At 38.4% G+C, this 17,890-nt stretch overlaps 2 protein-coding genes across 2 annotated transcripts in view; one reads left to right on the top strand and one right to left on the bottom strand.

Moving 5' to 3' along the window:
* LOC145739679 (uncharacterized) overlaps positions 1–17,890 on the top strand; it is a 256,327-nt gene that overhangs the window by 143,343 nt on the left and 95,094 nt on the right. The window lies entirely within an intron of this gene.
* Positions 12,509–13,946, bottom strand: LOC145739706 (uncharacterized). The gene has a single exon (XM_081995002.1). It carries the CDS (start codon positions 13,944–13,946, stop codon positions 12,528–12,530), a length of 1,419 nt encoding a protein of 472 aa, XP_081851128.1. The 3' UTR covers positions 12,509–12,527.

Genomic DNA, 17,890 nt, shown 5'->3' with positions numbered 1-17,890 from the left:
TACCGGGGGAGCCTCCGTTTTCGGCCCCTGCTGATCCGTCGGCCATCTGCATCCGGGACCATTTTGCGGGGCAGAGAAACACTGCGCAGACCCGCATGAACCGAATACGGCGGGAGGCACGGGCGCTAATGGCCCCTTTGCAGAGAGTGGCAGTCAACAAGGAGCCGCCACATCGCCCAATCAGTCCGGCCCCGGAATCCCGACTACCGGGTCGGGTTAACATCATCTCTGACGTGCTTTTGAAACCGGCACGAACCGGATACCACAGCCGGACTCACTGGTCCAATAACCTGGCCAGGTTGGGGTGGGCGGCGGCTCATGCGGAAGAACTGTTTCCGGAGCCACCGCACCGGGTCTACCGGGAGTTGCCGGCGCTAATCCCGATTCCCGTGGGGCAACCCCTCCGTCATGCGTCCGTCCCGTGTACCGACGACGAGTTCCCTTTGGGGGTACTGGGACGTACGGAACCAGAGAGTGCGTCGGTCGTAGTAGGGGTTATTGACCTTACCCAGTCACCGCCGTCCGCCACTACCAACGCAGGGGATACTTCTCCTGCCAGCCTCCCGAGGTCTTCCAGTGTTGAGGCCGCACCCGCCGTGAACGAACCGTACGAGCCGGCAGGAGGGGTGCCCGTTCTGGATTTACAGGCCATTGCAGAGGAAGTAGCCGCAACCCCCAAACAACAGGACTGGTCGGAAGCATTGGTGGCAAAGCTCCGAAGTCTACGCCCTCCAGGACATCCGGCTGGGCGCCGCTGCCGCCGTCATTTAATTACCCGGGATGGCCGTCGCGTTCACGTGGCTCTGCCGCTCTAACCGTCCCGTCTGCCTGTTACGTTCCGTCCCCGCACATAACTCCGCTCGCACCCTGATTTTGTTTTTGTTTTGTACACCTGCTCGCTACCTCGCTTATTAGTGGCTCATATTTTTATTTTTTTTTCCGTTTTGTAAGGCATGGCTCACTCCCCAGTACTGGAGCTAATGGCAACCGAGGGGTTCGATACCCTGCTTGATGCTGTGCTTGACGCCGACGATATGACCGTTCCTTCCGTTCCGGAGAACACCACCACGCCAGGTCAGCACCACCGAAGCTCGTTGACAGCCGTGCGACGTCGCTTGAGAATCTTTTGATGCCCTACTCGGACATTGTCGTGACTCGACCGACGATTCCGGTACCATTTATACCGCCCGAGGATCCAGCGGAACGTCCGGTATTCCTGCCCGTCCGAAGCCGGAAACTGTGTTGGAAATGTGGCCGAGAGGGCCACCACCGAAGTTTGTGTACGAGACCGCAAATTTTGTTTTGCTCCCGCTGTGGGTGTCTGGGCCGATTGTCGAAAACCTGTCCGTGTTGGTTTTCTGAGGAGGAGCGTCAGGTATTGCCGCCGCCACGGATTGCTCCTGAACATGCCCGGGTTATTTCTCGGGGTGTTCAATGCGATATTGGTCGAGAAACGTTCCGTTCCCGCTTTCCACAGGAAAGTCTGGGTTGCAGAAACCGGGCACGGAGCTCCAGACGGGCTCGGTGGTTGTCTCCGGACCATGAGAGCTGTTCCAGAGAGTGGGCCAGTGAGGGTAGCCGAGACCGACAGTGAGAAGGGTGTGCGGTGTGCGGTTCCGCGATTTCGGTTAGGTTAGGTTAAGGGGAGTTGAACATTTGTTTTTTTTGTACTTTTGTAGAGTCTGTGATTTTTTTTATCGAGTCTGTGATTTGTTTTTGTGATTTTATTGTCAACCGTAGCGTTAGAGTTAAGCCGTTAAGTTTTTTTTTTAATTTTCTCGAGTTGCCGGGTAGTTTAAAGATAAGGCCGTCTGTTTTGAAAAGTTTTGTTTAAAAAAAAGGAGTAAACGCCTTTTTTTTTTCCGTACGAAGAGAGGGTGTGTAACGAAGTTACTAGGTTTTTACCGTTTTCTTAATTGAATCGACCAACCGGAATCATCGATTTAATTGTTAAAGTTCCCACAGTCCGATTTTCTCCGTTCTTGTCAGTTTAGGATCGGGACGTCGGTTACTTTTGTTAGGGTCATAGCGATGCGTCGCGGAAAACCGCTAATTGATAAGTGCGTGGTTGATAAGTTTTACGCGGCCGAATGTTCAGCGGCTATAGTACTGCAGTTAACCTGCAAAGGCGTCCTGCCGGCACCCAGTGTGTGTCAGTGCGCGCGGTTCCGGTCCCCCATACATGGTACGTAGGTGAGTGGGAGATTGCAGGAAATAAAACTGGCCTGCACGTAGCAAACGGTCTCTTCCACCTGCGGTCAGCGTCCGAACCAGACCACCTGCTCCGACTCGAGATCCGACTAGCAGTAAGTACCATTCAACCACGTGTACCGGTACGGCATCTGTTCTAGGCCTATACCGCAATACCTGTCCGTTCCTTTTGATTTTCCCCAGTATTTAGTACACCGTAGTTAGCCGTCGTGGACTCGTAATGACCCGGCGGATTATTCCCCAGTAATTAGTACACCGTAGTTAGCCGTCGTGGACTCGTAATGACCCGGCGGATTATTCCCCAGTAATTAGTACACCGTAGTTAGCCGTCGTGGACTCGTAATGACCCGGTGGATTTTTTCCCCAGTAATTAGTACACCGTAGCTAGCCGTCGTGGACTCGTAATGACCCGGCGGATTTTTCCCCAGTAATTAGTACGCCGTAGCTAGCCGTCGTGGACTCGTAATGACCCGGCGGATTTTTCCCCAGTAATTAGTACACCGTAGTTAGCCGTCGTGGACTCGTAATGACCCGGCGGATTTTTCCCCAGTAATTAGTACGCCGTAGCTAGCCGTCGTGGACTCGTAATGACCCGGCGGATTTTTCCCCAGTAATTAGTTTACCGTAGCTAGCACCCGGATTTCTCCTATTCTTAACCGCCAGGACAGCTGCCGTAGACACCGTTAACGTGTACACCTTTTATTTGACCGCTTTTATTGGTACGTTTAACTGCTTTGTCACCCGCGTCCCGACTTACACGCTTTAGGTTGAAATTGACCATTTAAACAAAGTTACACGCTCTCTCTCATATTAATACTTGCTTTCGTTTCTGTTTAGGACATAAGATACCGTTAGGGTTCCGACTTTTGTTTTTTTCCGATTGGTACTGTTCGTTAACCACCGTAGGTCCGTAGTCATAATTTTGGTTAAGTGTTTCAGAGTGTTAATTTCTGTTTATTTTATTTGGAAACACGACCCGGTGAGTTTGTAAATTTACTTTTGTCTTTCATTGGGCCTGTCAGCCTTGCAAAACCTTAGCGCCCGCTTACCTTCTTCGACTGTCTTAAAAGTTACCCCGGTAGACGGAGCGTTTTCCTGGTTTACGCTCCGCGGTTATTTGAAACCAGGTGGCGCCCGAGGCAATTAAAATCAGACTAGTGTCAAAAGGGGTATTTCATTTGCCCCCAACAAAAGAGCGTCACAGTTTCCAAATTCGACGTAGTCTCATTTCTAGGTCGGGAGGAGTTATATGTTACATACCTAACCCTTTTATTAGAAATACTTAAACTATGTAATGTATAGTCAGCAACTATGTAATGTGTAGTCAGCAACTAATTTTATATAAAATAACTAGAAATGTAGTGCTGCTTCAGTTCCATATTATTAAGCTCACTTTGTAACTCGTCCGAAATAAATTTGTGTTTTTTAAAAACCATTATTTTTGGTTTTCAAATTTAACTCGCGTGTCAAAGTAGGCCACCGTTAGATAGCGATACATCGAGAACTTCTTCGACGTTCGACGCAAATTGCGTAGCGTTTCAGAGTGGTTCTAGAACGTTGTTTACCGAATATAAAAGAAGAAGGTGGATTTGGGAACGCGGTAAAGTTTAAATAGTAGAATAATTGTGGAATTGTAGTAGTGTTTTTGGTAGCTGAATTAATTATTGTTTTGGAGTGTAAATAAATTTATTAATTGTTGAGTTAAATTAATAACATTCTTTACATCACATTCTTCGATTGCCCAAACTTTGGTAAGATTTTCATTTACTTCATTGTCACGTGATAAGCACTTCACTTTTACAAAGGTAAATATTAATGTCACCTCCTATTAGCCAGCCTAATTTGCTAGATTGTAGGGTCAAATATTTATCCAATATAATTTGATTGGTTAGCAAAATGTCATAAAAAATACTTACACCACATAACATGTCAATATCTTTACTAATGTTAAAGTCAGGATCGGCTAGTATTACATGCTCCGGTATCGAAATGCAACTTGAATCAAATGATCTTATCGGCATCGCTTCAGTAATTTTCGGTAAAACTAGTGCGTGATTTTAATGTACACCTAGTTTTATATCTACCTTGCAAAAAGTTGTTACTTCCAACACCCGAAACAGAATAGTTAACTTCTTTTTTATGGATACCAATTTTTTTACAAAAGCTCCCAGTAATGAAATTTGATTGTGAGCCTTGATCTAGTAAAATAGTCGCCTTAAACTGTAATCCTGTATTTAGGATGAAAACAGAAACAGCGCATATTTATTAGCCCGACTTATTAACGTAGTTTGAGTCGAGACAAGGGCCGCATTCGTTTTCAAGCTTAATGGAGCGAGCAGAGCGTCTTTGACGTCACAATGACGTAATTTGACAATTGGTCTTTCGTTCGTCTGCTCGAGCCACTCGGCCAGCGTTTATTCCGCTTGCTGCAGCAGTTCTGTTACGTACGAAATAGAGTTTTCGTCCGTTAACTCGTTTGATTTGTGTTTTTAATGTACATGGGCCTAGTTACACTAGTAGACCGATTCCGATCGCTTAAATCCTCCAATTGCACTTTGTGCACATTTTGTTGTAAATGTGGGTGCGTGACCTGATAAGTTATCAGGTGCCGTAGTCACGTGATTGGTTTCGATTTTTGTCGGGGAAGCGTCGGTTTGTGGTCGTGTTTCTTTGTGTCAGGTGCCATGTGCTTATTTAATCACCCCACTTTGTGATATCGGTCTCTTTACCACTACAGCACTCGCTGCCGACATCTGATCTTTTTTCTGAGCGGTGTGGCGCGTGTGAATTTTTAATCCGTGATCATCTAGCCGAATTACAGGTAAATTGGTTTTATTGTTAGTTCTTTTGAATTATTTTGTATCGGCCCAATTTTCCAACACAGCATTGTGTTCGGCCCAACCGGATATTCAGAGATTTTTCCAACCGGATAATCAGAGATTTTTCCAACCGGGGATTCAGAGACTTTTCCAACCGGAATTTCAAGGACTTTCCGACCGGAATTTCAAGGGCTTTCCGACCAAAGATCCAAGGGTTTTCCCGACCAAATAACATTTCAATCGGGGATTGAATCAGCCTGACTGGGACTGCTTTGTCCAGAGTTTTCCGGACCAACCCACGTGTTGGAAAAGCCGATCACCGGCCACAGAGTTTCAAAAGGTCAGAGTCGAACCACCACAATTCCTCACTTGATTTAGTTTTATTCAATTTTATTTTATTTTTATTTTTTAGTTATATTAGTTTGCTCTAAACAACTTCAACACTTGTCATCACCTCTGGTCACCTTTTTGGTTGCCGGAACAAGTGTTGAAGCTGTTTGTTCGTTTTCCCTGGTGTTCTGCTGTTTTCTGCCTTAGGTACCTGTCACCAGTCTCTGGACCCCATTTCCTACCTGGAAATCAGCGGTGGCCACTACTGACTACTGGGAAGAGGATACTGGAGGTTCCAGGACCCAAACATCGTCTTAAGAACTGGTAAGTGCAGTTAGAGACAGTTTGGCACTGGGAAAACTTTTCCTGTTTTTTTAAATTTCAAATTTATCTTGATTTTTCATTTTATTTTAAATTCAACTTCAATTTTGTTTTCTTTTATTTTTTCTTGTTAATTCCTTCAATAATTTGTTTCTCGGCAATTATTTTTTTTTGTAAATTTTGTAAAATTGTAAATATTGTAGTTTGTTTGTAAAATTTTAATTTGTAATATACACGTGTACATATACAACAAGTGGTTCGTTTGATTTCCTGCGAAATATCCAAGTGTGTTCATCTATAGCTAGTTATGAACTCATGCAATTAATCCACGACCTTGAGCTATCTAATTAAAAAATGTTGAAATCTCATTAACATGAGGTTTCATCTTAACAGTTCTTGGAAGGCGCAAGGTCTCGACAGTTTCGATAGGCCTACTATGGAAAGTATCGGCCGTGTCTGAACTGTTGTGTACATGTAATAATGAATTTATTGGTTTCGAACATATTGTTACGGTCTGGGCCTACCATGCTCGATACTTCTTAACGAGCGCTCGCTTCGGGATGAAACCGATGCGCCGCAATATCTGGCCGGGCGCGTATTAAAGTAGGCCACAGTTAGGAAGCGTCACCTGGAAGATTCTTTAACGTTCAAGGCAACCCGCGAAGCGTTTCGCGGTCATTCTAGAACGTGGTTAGCGAATATAAAAGACGCGATGTCAACCGCGGGAGTAGTGAATTTGGGAACGCGGTAAAGTTTAAATAGTGAATGTGGAATTGTAGTAGTGTTTTTAATAGCTGAGTTAATTATTGTACGGAGTTTTAAAAGTAATAGGAGTAAATAAATTTATTAATTGTTGAGTTAAACTGACTTTGTGTGAACCCACGGGAAAATCGTAACAATATTCTACATGGTTGTTTGTAGCAATTTTCAAATGTTTTGGATTCAAACAGTTTAGATACAGTTTCAGCCTTACCGCTTCGTGCTTTCTTTTATTAGGATCAAATTTTAAAAATGAATTGCATTTAAATATTGAATGACTTGATTTACAGTAAAAACAAGTAAATTTGTTATTGCTATTTGTTAGTAATGAGTACGATTTTTCAACTTTTAATTAAAATTTCTATTATTGTTTCATTTTGATTTTTATTACTTTTTGTACTCACTGTTTCAAGTTTCTCTAAAAACTCACATTTCTCTTTAACAAAATTGAGCAAGTTCTCAAAAGTGGGTAGATCAGTATTACATTTTTTAGATTCCCAATCCTTACGAGCTGGGTGGTCAAGTTTTGTAACCATTAAATAAACAAGTAACACTGACCACTGATCTGTGGGTTGATTTAATGCTTTTAAACCTTAAACATTTTTATTAAATAAATCAAATAAGCTACGCAATTCAGTATGTGATTCTTTGACTACCGAAGGCGCTTTAAATAAACCATTGACAAAATTAAAATAATTAGTCTATTATTTTCGTATCTGTCTTTTAACATGTTTAAGGCAATACTATAATTATCTTTTGTAGTTTTAATCTACTCTAACATCAAGGTGTGCTTTTAAATAATAAAACTTGTGCAATTCATCCATTGATGAGTTTTGATCAATTATTGAATAAAATGCGTCTCAAAATTCCAACTTATGAATTGTTTATAATGTTTGGTAATTTTAATGAAAACCCCGTAACACGTCGCTGGAAATTATGTGATTTCGGTCGGGAGATGTTATCAATTGACTCTATTTTATGATGATTTGACAATATCAGTGAAGCACGCGCACTTATTTCATAAAATAAATCTTAAAATTGATATCTTCTTGGTTTTTCTTGACTAATATTATCAGCTGATAATGCCAATTCATCATGGGTGTCAATAACAATTATATTTCGTCCTGGTGGTCCCCTAAACTCATCACACAATGGTTGAGTGCGTGCTAAACGACTATCTAATTGCATAAAAGCACTATTATCAACTTGGAGGAGATCAAACAACTCAACACACTCTTTAAAACGAGCTTTAGCTTTTTTTAAATTGCATACGATTAAAATGGTCTCTAAGGTCCTTCATTTTGTCTTGATTTTATAATTAAATTGTAATTTTTATAAGCCTTCGTCGAGTCAGGTTAATGTAAGTAAGTGTTATCAAATTGAGCCAAATTCAAGACTTACTGTTCTTTCTGGTAGATTTTCCCTTTTGGTTTGCTTACTGTAACCCACGGTGATCGTCGTCACATGTCAATTTACCAGCCGCTTCTGGAAATCCAGGTCTCCAAGTTTTCAATTCCACCCTTCAAGGTTATCGCCGAGGGTTGACGACACTCTAATCAAAGTCTCTAATCTTTCAATAGCGTTTCGTCTTATGTCTGATCGCTATTCGGCTTTAAGGACCATGTTCTTTCTCCAAGTGGACTGTATTAATTAAACTGGTGGAAAAGTCAAATCCACAACTAATAATCTTAAAATTTAATTACGGTTTTAAACCAGAAAGAAATCAACTGTTGTGCGAGTCTTTCCATTCTCTCGCAGACTGCACATAACTTATCGCGGGCGAACCTCCGCAATGTTGCCGACTTTTTAAAGAGTTAGCAATCTAGTAACGAAGGAATTTTTTTTTTGATAAACAAAACCTCACCAATTATATCGCTGTTTAACGAATGATGCGATATCAATGGTGCTGTTCCTAGATTTTGGGACGCCATTTGAACGTTCTAGCTTATATAGTTGAGTACAGATGTCACTATATGTGGTACAACAGCTATAGGTTATAGTTAATAGGTTGAACGGTTCGGCCGCTAGGAAGCGTCAAATTTGACTCGTTTTTTATGTCTTTTTTGGTGCATCTTTTCTTACAATCGTCAATAACTAGGTTATTTGCAACACTTTGTATAAACTTTTGTAAGTCAATGAATAGCCAATGAAATAAGCTTTCTATTGACGTATAAAAGTTGATTGGTTAGTGCTACGGATTCGAAGCTAGAGAGAGTCAAAATTTTTAGAGTGAAATTATATAATTTATAATTCTTCGTTGTTTTCCAATGGATTTAATTTATGTTTAAATTTAAATGGAAGAAGTTTAAAAATAATTTATAATATATTTTATTTATAGTACGAAATAGTATTTTTTTATTTGTTTACTTTTAATACTAATGCTAATAGTTCGGTAGCGGGTTAAAATTCAGGTTAGCTTAGTTAATTAGTTAGATTAGGTACTGCAAGTGTATATTTTATTTTTATTTTACATAAAATGGTAAATATCTCAGAAATGGAAACAGATAGGTATAACCGGAAGTTTTGAAATTTTGTTTCTTATTTTAGCATATTGATTTAGTGACTTAAGATAGAACAGGATACAAATACACTAGCTTCGCACAAGCTTGCCAATGGAAACCACGATTTCTGCCGTTAATAAAGTGAAAGAGTAAATAATTATTGCAAAAAGAGAAAATCAAATATATGTATTTTATCGTAAATGAACACCACAGTGAACACTACAAAAACAGTAACTAAAACAAAAAGCGATTATCAAACTTTCGAAACAACACCCAAACTGAAAGCAGAAAGCTAGCTAACAAAACTGATACCTGAGTTTAGCAGTTACCTTTATTTAAAAAAAGTGTAGTTTACGATTTGGGTCGTTTTATGACAGGACTTTCTTTTGATGGGCGCTCCCAAATAGAAGTACATATTTTTTAGTCACGAAGCTGAAACTGTTAGAATAATAAAATTATGTAAGGTATTGAATCATCTTTCATTTTTCGGGACTCACCATGGTGATTGCGGTTATTTGAGAAGACCGGAATTTAGACATAGTTGAGCAATTCGACGTTCAATGAAATGTTGCTTCTTCCTCTACAACATGGCAAAATTATATTTGAGATACGACGTATTGGTTTTTGGTTTCCATCGTCACTTTTATTAGTCTAATGGGCGTCATATTCTATTTTTAACAATGTTAATTCAACTTGTTTTCTGATTACAGTGCTGTTTCAGAAATTATGTTTTTCGACGACTGACTTTGAAAGTACCACATGTACGCTTCCATTTAACAGCAGAAAGTAGTTATTTGCCGAGCTCGAGCAGAAAGTGAGTCATTTTCTGCTCTAGAGCGTTTTCGCTTTCTACTAACAATCTACTCACCAACTTTTTCGGCGTTTCCATAACAACGCTTGACATACCTGTTTGAAATAAACACATTCCGTCAAAGTGATTTATCGGTGACAATAAGTTCGAGCTACGAAAATGATGTGAGTTGTCCTTCCACTCCACCTCACAGCAGTCGTCGTAAAAAAGTACTTTTGCCGCTTTTACATGACTGCATATATGTACTTTCCGCTCTTAATATAGAATATACTATTTTACAACGAGCGCCTTCAACACAATATCTCAGAAATGATTCTTTAGGTCAAATTACACTAGTCAACGTGATATTATTCCATTTTGCAACAGAGTGATCATGTGACACGAAGTGTGCTCTATAAGCTCTCGTCAAATAAGAACGTATCAAATTGACTCTCTCTTAAGAGAACTGTTGTGTGTTAACTGTAAACCAAGAATATTAGATAAGACGCAGTCAAAGGCTTTTGTTAGATCGCAAAGCAGTCCCCAACGTCGAAACTGGTATTAACTTATGCAACAAGTATATTGATACCCATAGTCGTAGATTATTCATTACGAAATCCAAACTGACATTCAGTGAAAAGCTTGTGAGTTTCTAAAAATTTGATGATTCTGTTACTAAGTGCTTTTTCAAGCAGTTTAGACAATGGCATATAGTCTCTATTCCTGTTTGTTTAATACAATTAAAAAAAAATATTTGGGTGCCTATATTAAAGTCGTTCATTAAAGTAAAAGAATTGGTAAAGCATGCATTAATAGGACTCTTTACCAACTACATTATATCGCTACGACTATCCACCTTATACACTGTTGGAATATTTTACCTAAAAAATGGAATAATTTTTATGTTAATTTTTGTATAGGTACTGTAAATAATAGGTAGAACGTGAAACTAAGTATTTTCTTTTTGTACTCATATTCTACAAATATCTGATACCAATATAATTGTATTATATCACGGTCAGAAAAACCAAATGGTCGATAGCCCTTTTCATTATTAGGAAATATATATGAGATATATACAATGGTAAATAATTTAATGGCGTATTTATTGGGTCAAAATAATCCGATTTACCACAACTTACCTCAGACGAAAAGTCAAGGGAAACAGAAATACAGGGGGTCAAAGTAATTTTTTTAAAATAGTATTTTTCAAATAACTTTCAAAAAACTTAAGTAATGGTAAATAATTTAATAGCGGCTTTCTGGGATCAAAATAATTCGATTTAGCACAACTTACCTCAGACCAATCGTCAACGAAAATAGATATACAGGGGGTCAAAGTAATTCTACGATATTTCGTATCCCCGACCAATTCAACGATTCGGAATATTTTTATTTAAGTTATTTCTCACTTGCAGTGAGAAATGAGCTAAATTCCATCCTCCAAGAAGATGACAAATTGCAATCATGTATGGCACCAAATAATTTAATTCCGAATATCTCGGAAACGGTTGATTCTCTAAGACCTACCAACTAAGTATACCTTTTCTGTTCAGAAAATATTGGATAACAGATACTCTGATGTCAGTTGTCACTTCGCTTTACCAGAAAAAAGTTAGAGCGATTTAAAAGCAAACCATTTATTGTAGATGGCGCCCTCTATAAGCTAGCACCCTCAGAAACATTGGAATACCTAATTTTAGCGAAAAACTCCAAGTGGACCGCGAGTTATTCGAAAAAGTGAATTTTAAAAAAATAACTTTGATCTCCTGTATTTCTGTTTCCGTTAACTTTTCATCTAAGGTAAGTTGTGCTAAATCGTATTATTTTGACCCAATAAATACATACCAGGTGTACAAGAGCACCCTGGACATAGGAGATTAACATGGGAAAACGGTTTTGATTTTTTTGCGCCTCTACGGTTGATTTGATTGAAAAACCGTACCAGCAACAATGACCTGTTTACCCGTTGCCCGACAGCCGCCTATACAGTGCAGGCTAAAAGTTTAAATTTTCTCATTTTTGTTCGTGTTTTACGACGAAAGGGCTCAAGTTAGAGATCTGAAAAAAATACAGAAAACCAGTCCGTGATAGGTACTACAACTTTCATTAATACGACTTTTCAATCAAATCAACCGTACAGGCGCAAAAAATTCAAAACCGTTTTCCCATGTTAATCTCCTATGTCCAGGGTGCTCTTGGACACCTGGTATATAATATTAATTTCTCTTGCTGTTGCTGTTGATTGTTTTGAGTTATTTTAATCGAAGCAATTGTTTTTTGAGCAAATTTTTTCCCCTTGAGGGGGGTGAAGAGAGGGGGGTTTTGTCTGATTTTTTTCACCATTTCATTTTTTTTGGGGTGTTGCCTAAGTTGTGTGAAAATTTCATTGAAATCGCTTGAGTAATAACGACCGGAGAGCAAAAAATTTCGAAACTGTCCAACAAATCAGTAACAATTGATATGTCCTAAAGAATTTACAACAAAACTGTCTAAAACACGCCAAAACAGTAAAAAATATAATTTTTTAACACTCTAAAAGATTGTCTGAAAATTTTAGTTTAGTGTCCAAAAAATTAATTTTTTGCAAAAAATGTCCTAAAAATATAGGGTTATGTCAGTGTCCTAAAAAAATAATTTTAAACGAGAGTGTTAAAAAACTATTAGGTTAGGTTAGTGGCCAGAAAAACTGTCAAAAACAATTTTTAAAGGTAAAAAAACAAATTAAATATAGAGAGTGAACCAAAAATTTATATATATCGAGTGGCTCAAGAAACAACAGTGCGCGCGGGCGCTTTAGCTACGGATGGCGGCCATTTTCTCCCTCTTCCTGGTATGCGTGTCCACGTGCTTGATCATGTGATCCTTCCTGATAAAGCCCTTGCCGCATATCTCGCACGCGTACGGTTTCCTGCCCGTGTGACAGCACAAGTGCCTTCTCAAATCCGCTTTGTAATTAAACGTTTTTGGGCACATATCGCACTTGTGCGGTTTATCGCCCGCGTGTTTCTTCGTATGTCGTTTGTAGGTTTCATCATCAGGAAACCGTTTACCGCACCGGGAACACTTGAACGGTTTATCACCACTATGGAAGATGTTGTTGTGTTGAGTGAGATAACAGGGACGATTGAACACCTTATCACAGTCGTAACATTTGATTTTCCGCTCCTCCGAAGCACGAGGGGGAGAATTCTCTTTTTGTTCCTCCTCCAAATTGGTCAACAACACCTCCACCTCATTAATTCCTAAGGTGGTTAGTCCTCCAAATTCAGTTGTCAAATTGGTGGTGTAATTCTCCATTATTACAGGATGAGGGTATTCCTGAAGAGGACAGTAGTACTGTCCCATACCAGCCACGTTCGCATACCCATGTAGTTCCGCCAGAACCTGCGCAAAACTGGGCAAAGGCTGGCTCACATCCAAATCACCCGTAGTACTGCTGGGGGTAAACGTATCCTGCGTAACGTGGGAGGCCAACTCGTTTGGGTACTGCTCCGCCAAGATAGGCACCACATCCACCACGCTGTCGCTGCTCCTCGAATCCTCCTGACTATTATCCTTACTAGCCGAGGAATTCCTAGCTGGATGGTGATGGGCGCTGATGGGCATGATAGCTGGATCAGGCAGCCCACTAGATTTAACCGCTTTCTTGTGCAACGTGGTGTTGTAGTGTCTCTTTAAATGTCCGGAACTGGTGAACCACTTGTTGCACGCGGTGCAATTGTAGGTTTTCGGTCTGCGTGCTTCGTTACTCTTCCAGTTGGTACTCTTGGTGGGAGCAGGAGCTAATGGTGGCGGTGCCGGAGCCTCATAACCACTAAAACACTCTGAAACACCCTCGCTAGAACCACCATCAACCACAAACTCCCCTTGGTAACCTGTTGGTTGATTATTCCCCAAACTAATCATCCCCTGCACGGTATGTCCCTCCTTTTCCTTCTCCCACGTTTGACTGACCATTTTCTGACTATCCAAATCCAGTATCTCACTCTGACTCACCTCCTCCTCATTCATGGGTGTTTCAGAATAATACTGGGGGTCACCCAAATTGTTGTGCTCGATGAGGAGGCAAGCACTCTTGTACACCAAACCACACTTCTCGGACTGTTTGGGACTGGGTGAGGGTGTGGGTTGTAGTGAATAGTTCACACTGTACACCGGTCTGTTGTACGGATTATACCGAGCGTTCAAATATTTACTCTGAGTCCAATCCATATTAATTTTTCCAAAGAAAAAAAACAAAAAAAAATACAGTCACCCGAAAATAACGTAGCGTCCGACTCCGACCGTTGACTGACTGAAACTGAAACTTGTGCATTGGCCCACTCTTGGTGGGGGGTTGGTGGAGGTGGTGAAGTGTGGTTTTGGAAATGCGTGAGTTATATACAGGGTGATTCAGGTTTTATTACACAAATTTTAACCACGTATTCTACGTCCCAAAATAAGTTCCAGTTTGCTCTATAAACTATATCCAGAAAATGCGACTTTTGGGAAAGAGAGGGTGTTGAAGTTTTTTAACAAAAAAGTCAAAGGACACCATTTTGATCAATTATTATAATTTTTTATCAAATGTTTAGTTCTTTGTTGCTTACAATTAGTTTATTGCCTCGATAAGTTCGAATTTCGATTACTCGAAATCGGTGGGTCGGAAAAAAAATTCCAAGAAACCTTTTTCCTTCAAAATTAAACATTCAACGGAAAATGGAAAAATCAATGATATTTTTATAACAAGCAGTCCCGTACTTTTTTTTCTTAAAAATTATCAGGTGACTTATTAATACACGCGCCGCGCCACTGGTGAAGATAAAACAATTTTTTAATTGGCGAATAATCGGCTTTTTTTGTTTATGAAAACCACAAAGTTTTATTAAAATATGTATAAGAGTTTTGAAAAAAAAATTAACTTTGTGTTTTTTTTTTATAAAACTTCAACACCCTGTAGTTCCTAAAAGACGCATTTCCGGGATATAGTTTATAGAACAAACTGAGATTATTTTTGGACGTAGAATACGTGGTTAAAATTTGTGCATTTTTTGCGTTCACTGAAACGGCGTCAGACGTTGCTAATGTCAAATAGTTAATTTCAAACGCATAATTTAATATTTATCCGTACATCCCGTATTTTAAGTCTGCTATTAAATGATAACATACCATACGTTGATACCTTGGTTAGATCAAGTTTTATGACTTATGCTCATAGGAAGTTTTTTATTGAGAGGTGAGATGGTTTTACTTTTGAAGCAAATTTCACCGTTAAAGAAATTAATAAATAAAAAAAAATGTCTAAGGAATTTACAGAGCTCCTCACACTCTCCCTAACCTTCTTTCAGAAGGGGGGTGAAACAATTTCTAAATTACAATCAAACCTAGTACAAAAATAAAAAATTATTTGTGAATGAACTTAAAAATCCATTAGAATAGGAAAACATTTTAAGCAAATTTCACCCTTAAGGAAATTAAGGTGGGTTAAAGGTCCGTGTTTTTTTAAAGGTGGAAGGGGCAAACGGCAAACGTGGAACGCAAACGTCGTAATCTCGTGAACGCAAAGAAGGTACGCCGCTCAAGCTTTTGTCTTGTGCAAATTGCACAAAGTATTTTTGATTTGCAGCCTACATCGGCACCAGATTTTTTGGGCTACTTTTTTAGTAACTCAGTATTAAGTGAAAAAAGTGTACCAATTATCGCCAACGGTAAGTACAGCTTGCAAAAATTATACGTACCTATAACCACAAAACGTGCATCGTCCATCTTAGCAAATCAAGCGACATTTTCTTTTCACTTGCCTGAAACTTGTGTTCCCTGTTCAGAGTATTCAGTATTCAGTCAGTTTTGCTTAAAATTACCGTCGGTAATAAGGATTTTAGTTAGATGGTAGAAGTTATAATTATATCTATAGTGCATGTGCTTATAGTGGTATATTACACTGATACAGTATACTTATTTTATGTGTATACTGTTCGATATAAATATAAGTAGAAGGAAAACATAATTTCCATTACGACGGTAATTGTTCACAATTAATTTTACACACCAATACGACACCAATATTGTTACAATGTTGTACTTTTATGTAACAGAACTTTAATTATAAGCTCTAACATCGTGTAAATATATAAAGTCGCATATAGGGTGTTACAAATTTGACGCATTTTTTTCAAGTGTGTCTTCATTTAACTAAACCTCGATCTACTACAGTTTCTGAGATAGCAATGCGAATGCATCGAATTTGTAACACGCTGTATAGATAACAAAGATTTTTGGTCTGTAGTTTAGAATGGTAAAGTTAATTTTTTATTTTATTTTATTTTATTTCTTTGACTTTAAATAATATATTTAAACTGTATTTGACAACACTTCATAGTGAGACTACGTTTATAATTTTTTATTTTTTTATTTTAGGCTTTACCCAAAAAGCTTCAAACTCTTTATAGCAAAGGTGAACTTTTTAATAAAAAAACGATAGCATACCAAACATATGTGCTAAAATATTCAAAATGCCTAAATCAAAGCTGATTTCTAAACGACATTTACGTCGTAAAGTGCGTAACGATGTAGAGTTAACGAAAAGACTTATATTACACTCAAGTCCAACTCTACCTTCTCCATATTCCACAAACACGTGTACTACTTCAAATAGTTCTGAAGTTCAAATTAACACATTAGTTGACTCAAATGAGTCCCATATAAATTTAAAAGATTCAAACAGTTTCAATTCACAACTAAATATAATACATGACAATAACGATAATGTTTCTGTAACTCAAACTACTGATAACATGTATATATTTGATAAATTTTGCAATGAAAGTGAAACTATTGCAAAGAAAGAAGTATTAGAAGAAAAAGCTGATATTAATAATAATTTACTTTTTTTAAAAAAGTTAAAGTCTTGGGTATGTAGAAATAATGTAACACACAAATGTCTAAATGAATTACTTCAGCTCATACGGCCTAAATTTCCTTTTTTAAAAAACGATGCTCGGAGTATTCTTGGAACACCAAGATCAGTAGAAAAATATACTTTGAACAATGGAGATTTAATTTATCTGGGTTTAGAAAAGGGTTTGCGAAATAGGATTGACGAGGGTTTTGAACACAAGCTCATTGAAAACGAGCCTATACCGCTACAAATTAATATTGACGGAATACCTTTATTTAACAATGGTGTAGGTCAATTTTGGCCTATATTAGTGCGAAGCGTAGTATTCAAAAATAAGACACCATTTTCGGTAGCTATATTTTTTGGAAGTGGTAAGCCGGATTCACTGGCTTTGTATTTAAAAAGTTTTATAGAAGAATGTTCTTTGCTCTTGCTTCATGGTTTTCAATATTTAAATCAGGTATATCAAATCAAACTGTTATTTTTTACTTGCGACGCACCAGCAAGAGCTTATCTCAAACAAGTCATGGGACACACTAGCAAGGCAGGTTGTGAGAGATGTGTAATAAAAAGCGAATATAAAGACACTAAGCACTTTTATCCTGTTAATACGTATGCTGAATCTAGAGAAGATGACGATTTTATAGGTGATATTGATGCCAACAGATATATTAAAGAAAAATCACCTCTTTTGAAACTTAATGTAAAATTAATCTCAGAGTTCGTATTAGATCCAATGCACTTAATTTACTTAGGGTCCATGAAAAGATTATTAAAGTATTGGGTCGAAGGTAAACGGCCATTTAAGCTACATCAAACGGCAATTATTAATATTAACAAACAACTTGCTATTATTAAAAAACATACTGCAGACGATTTTCCCAGAAAAATTAGAACTTTATCTTTTATCAAGTACTGGAAAGCCACCGAATACAGATTTTTTCTACTTTACTGTGGATTTGTGGTTTTGAAAGACTATTTAAATGATGCTAACTATAAACATTTCTTATTACTTCATTGTGCTGCTTTTATTTTAAGCAATAAGCGTTTAACAAATTCTTACCTTGAAGTGTCAAGATCTGCATTAACTGATTTTGTAAATATTAGTCCAGATGTATATGATTGTTATTTCGTGGTATACAATATTCACTCTTTAACCTATGTTTGCGATGATGTGAGTCGTTATGGGTCTTTAGATGATTATAGTTGTTTTGTGTTTGAGAATTATTTGGGACAATTAAAAAGAAAAGTTCGAGGAAAATATCTTCCCCTTCAACAA

This window comes from Ips typographus, unplaced genomic scaffold (assembly GCF_016097725.1).
Source record: "Ips typographus isolate SLU unplaced genomic scaffold, UJ_Ityp_2.0 IpsContig34, whole genome shotgun sequence".
Lineage (NCBI taxonomy): Eukaryota > Metazoa > Arthropoda > Insecta > Coleoptera > Curculionidae > Ips > Ips typographus.
Note: the sequence above shows the minus strand (reverse complement) of the source record. Positions and strands in the feature narration are given on the sequence as shown.

What these genes read in the sequence shown, in the direction of transcription:
- LOC145739706 (XM_081995002.1), bottom strand. Translation starts at nt 13,946, where the DNA reads ATGGATTGGACTCAGAGTAAATATTTGAACGCTCGGTATAATCCGTAC.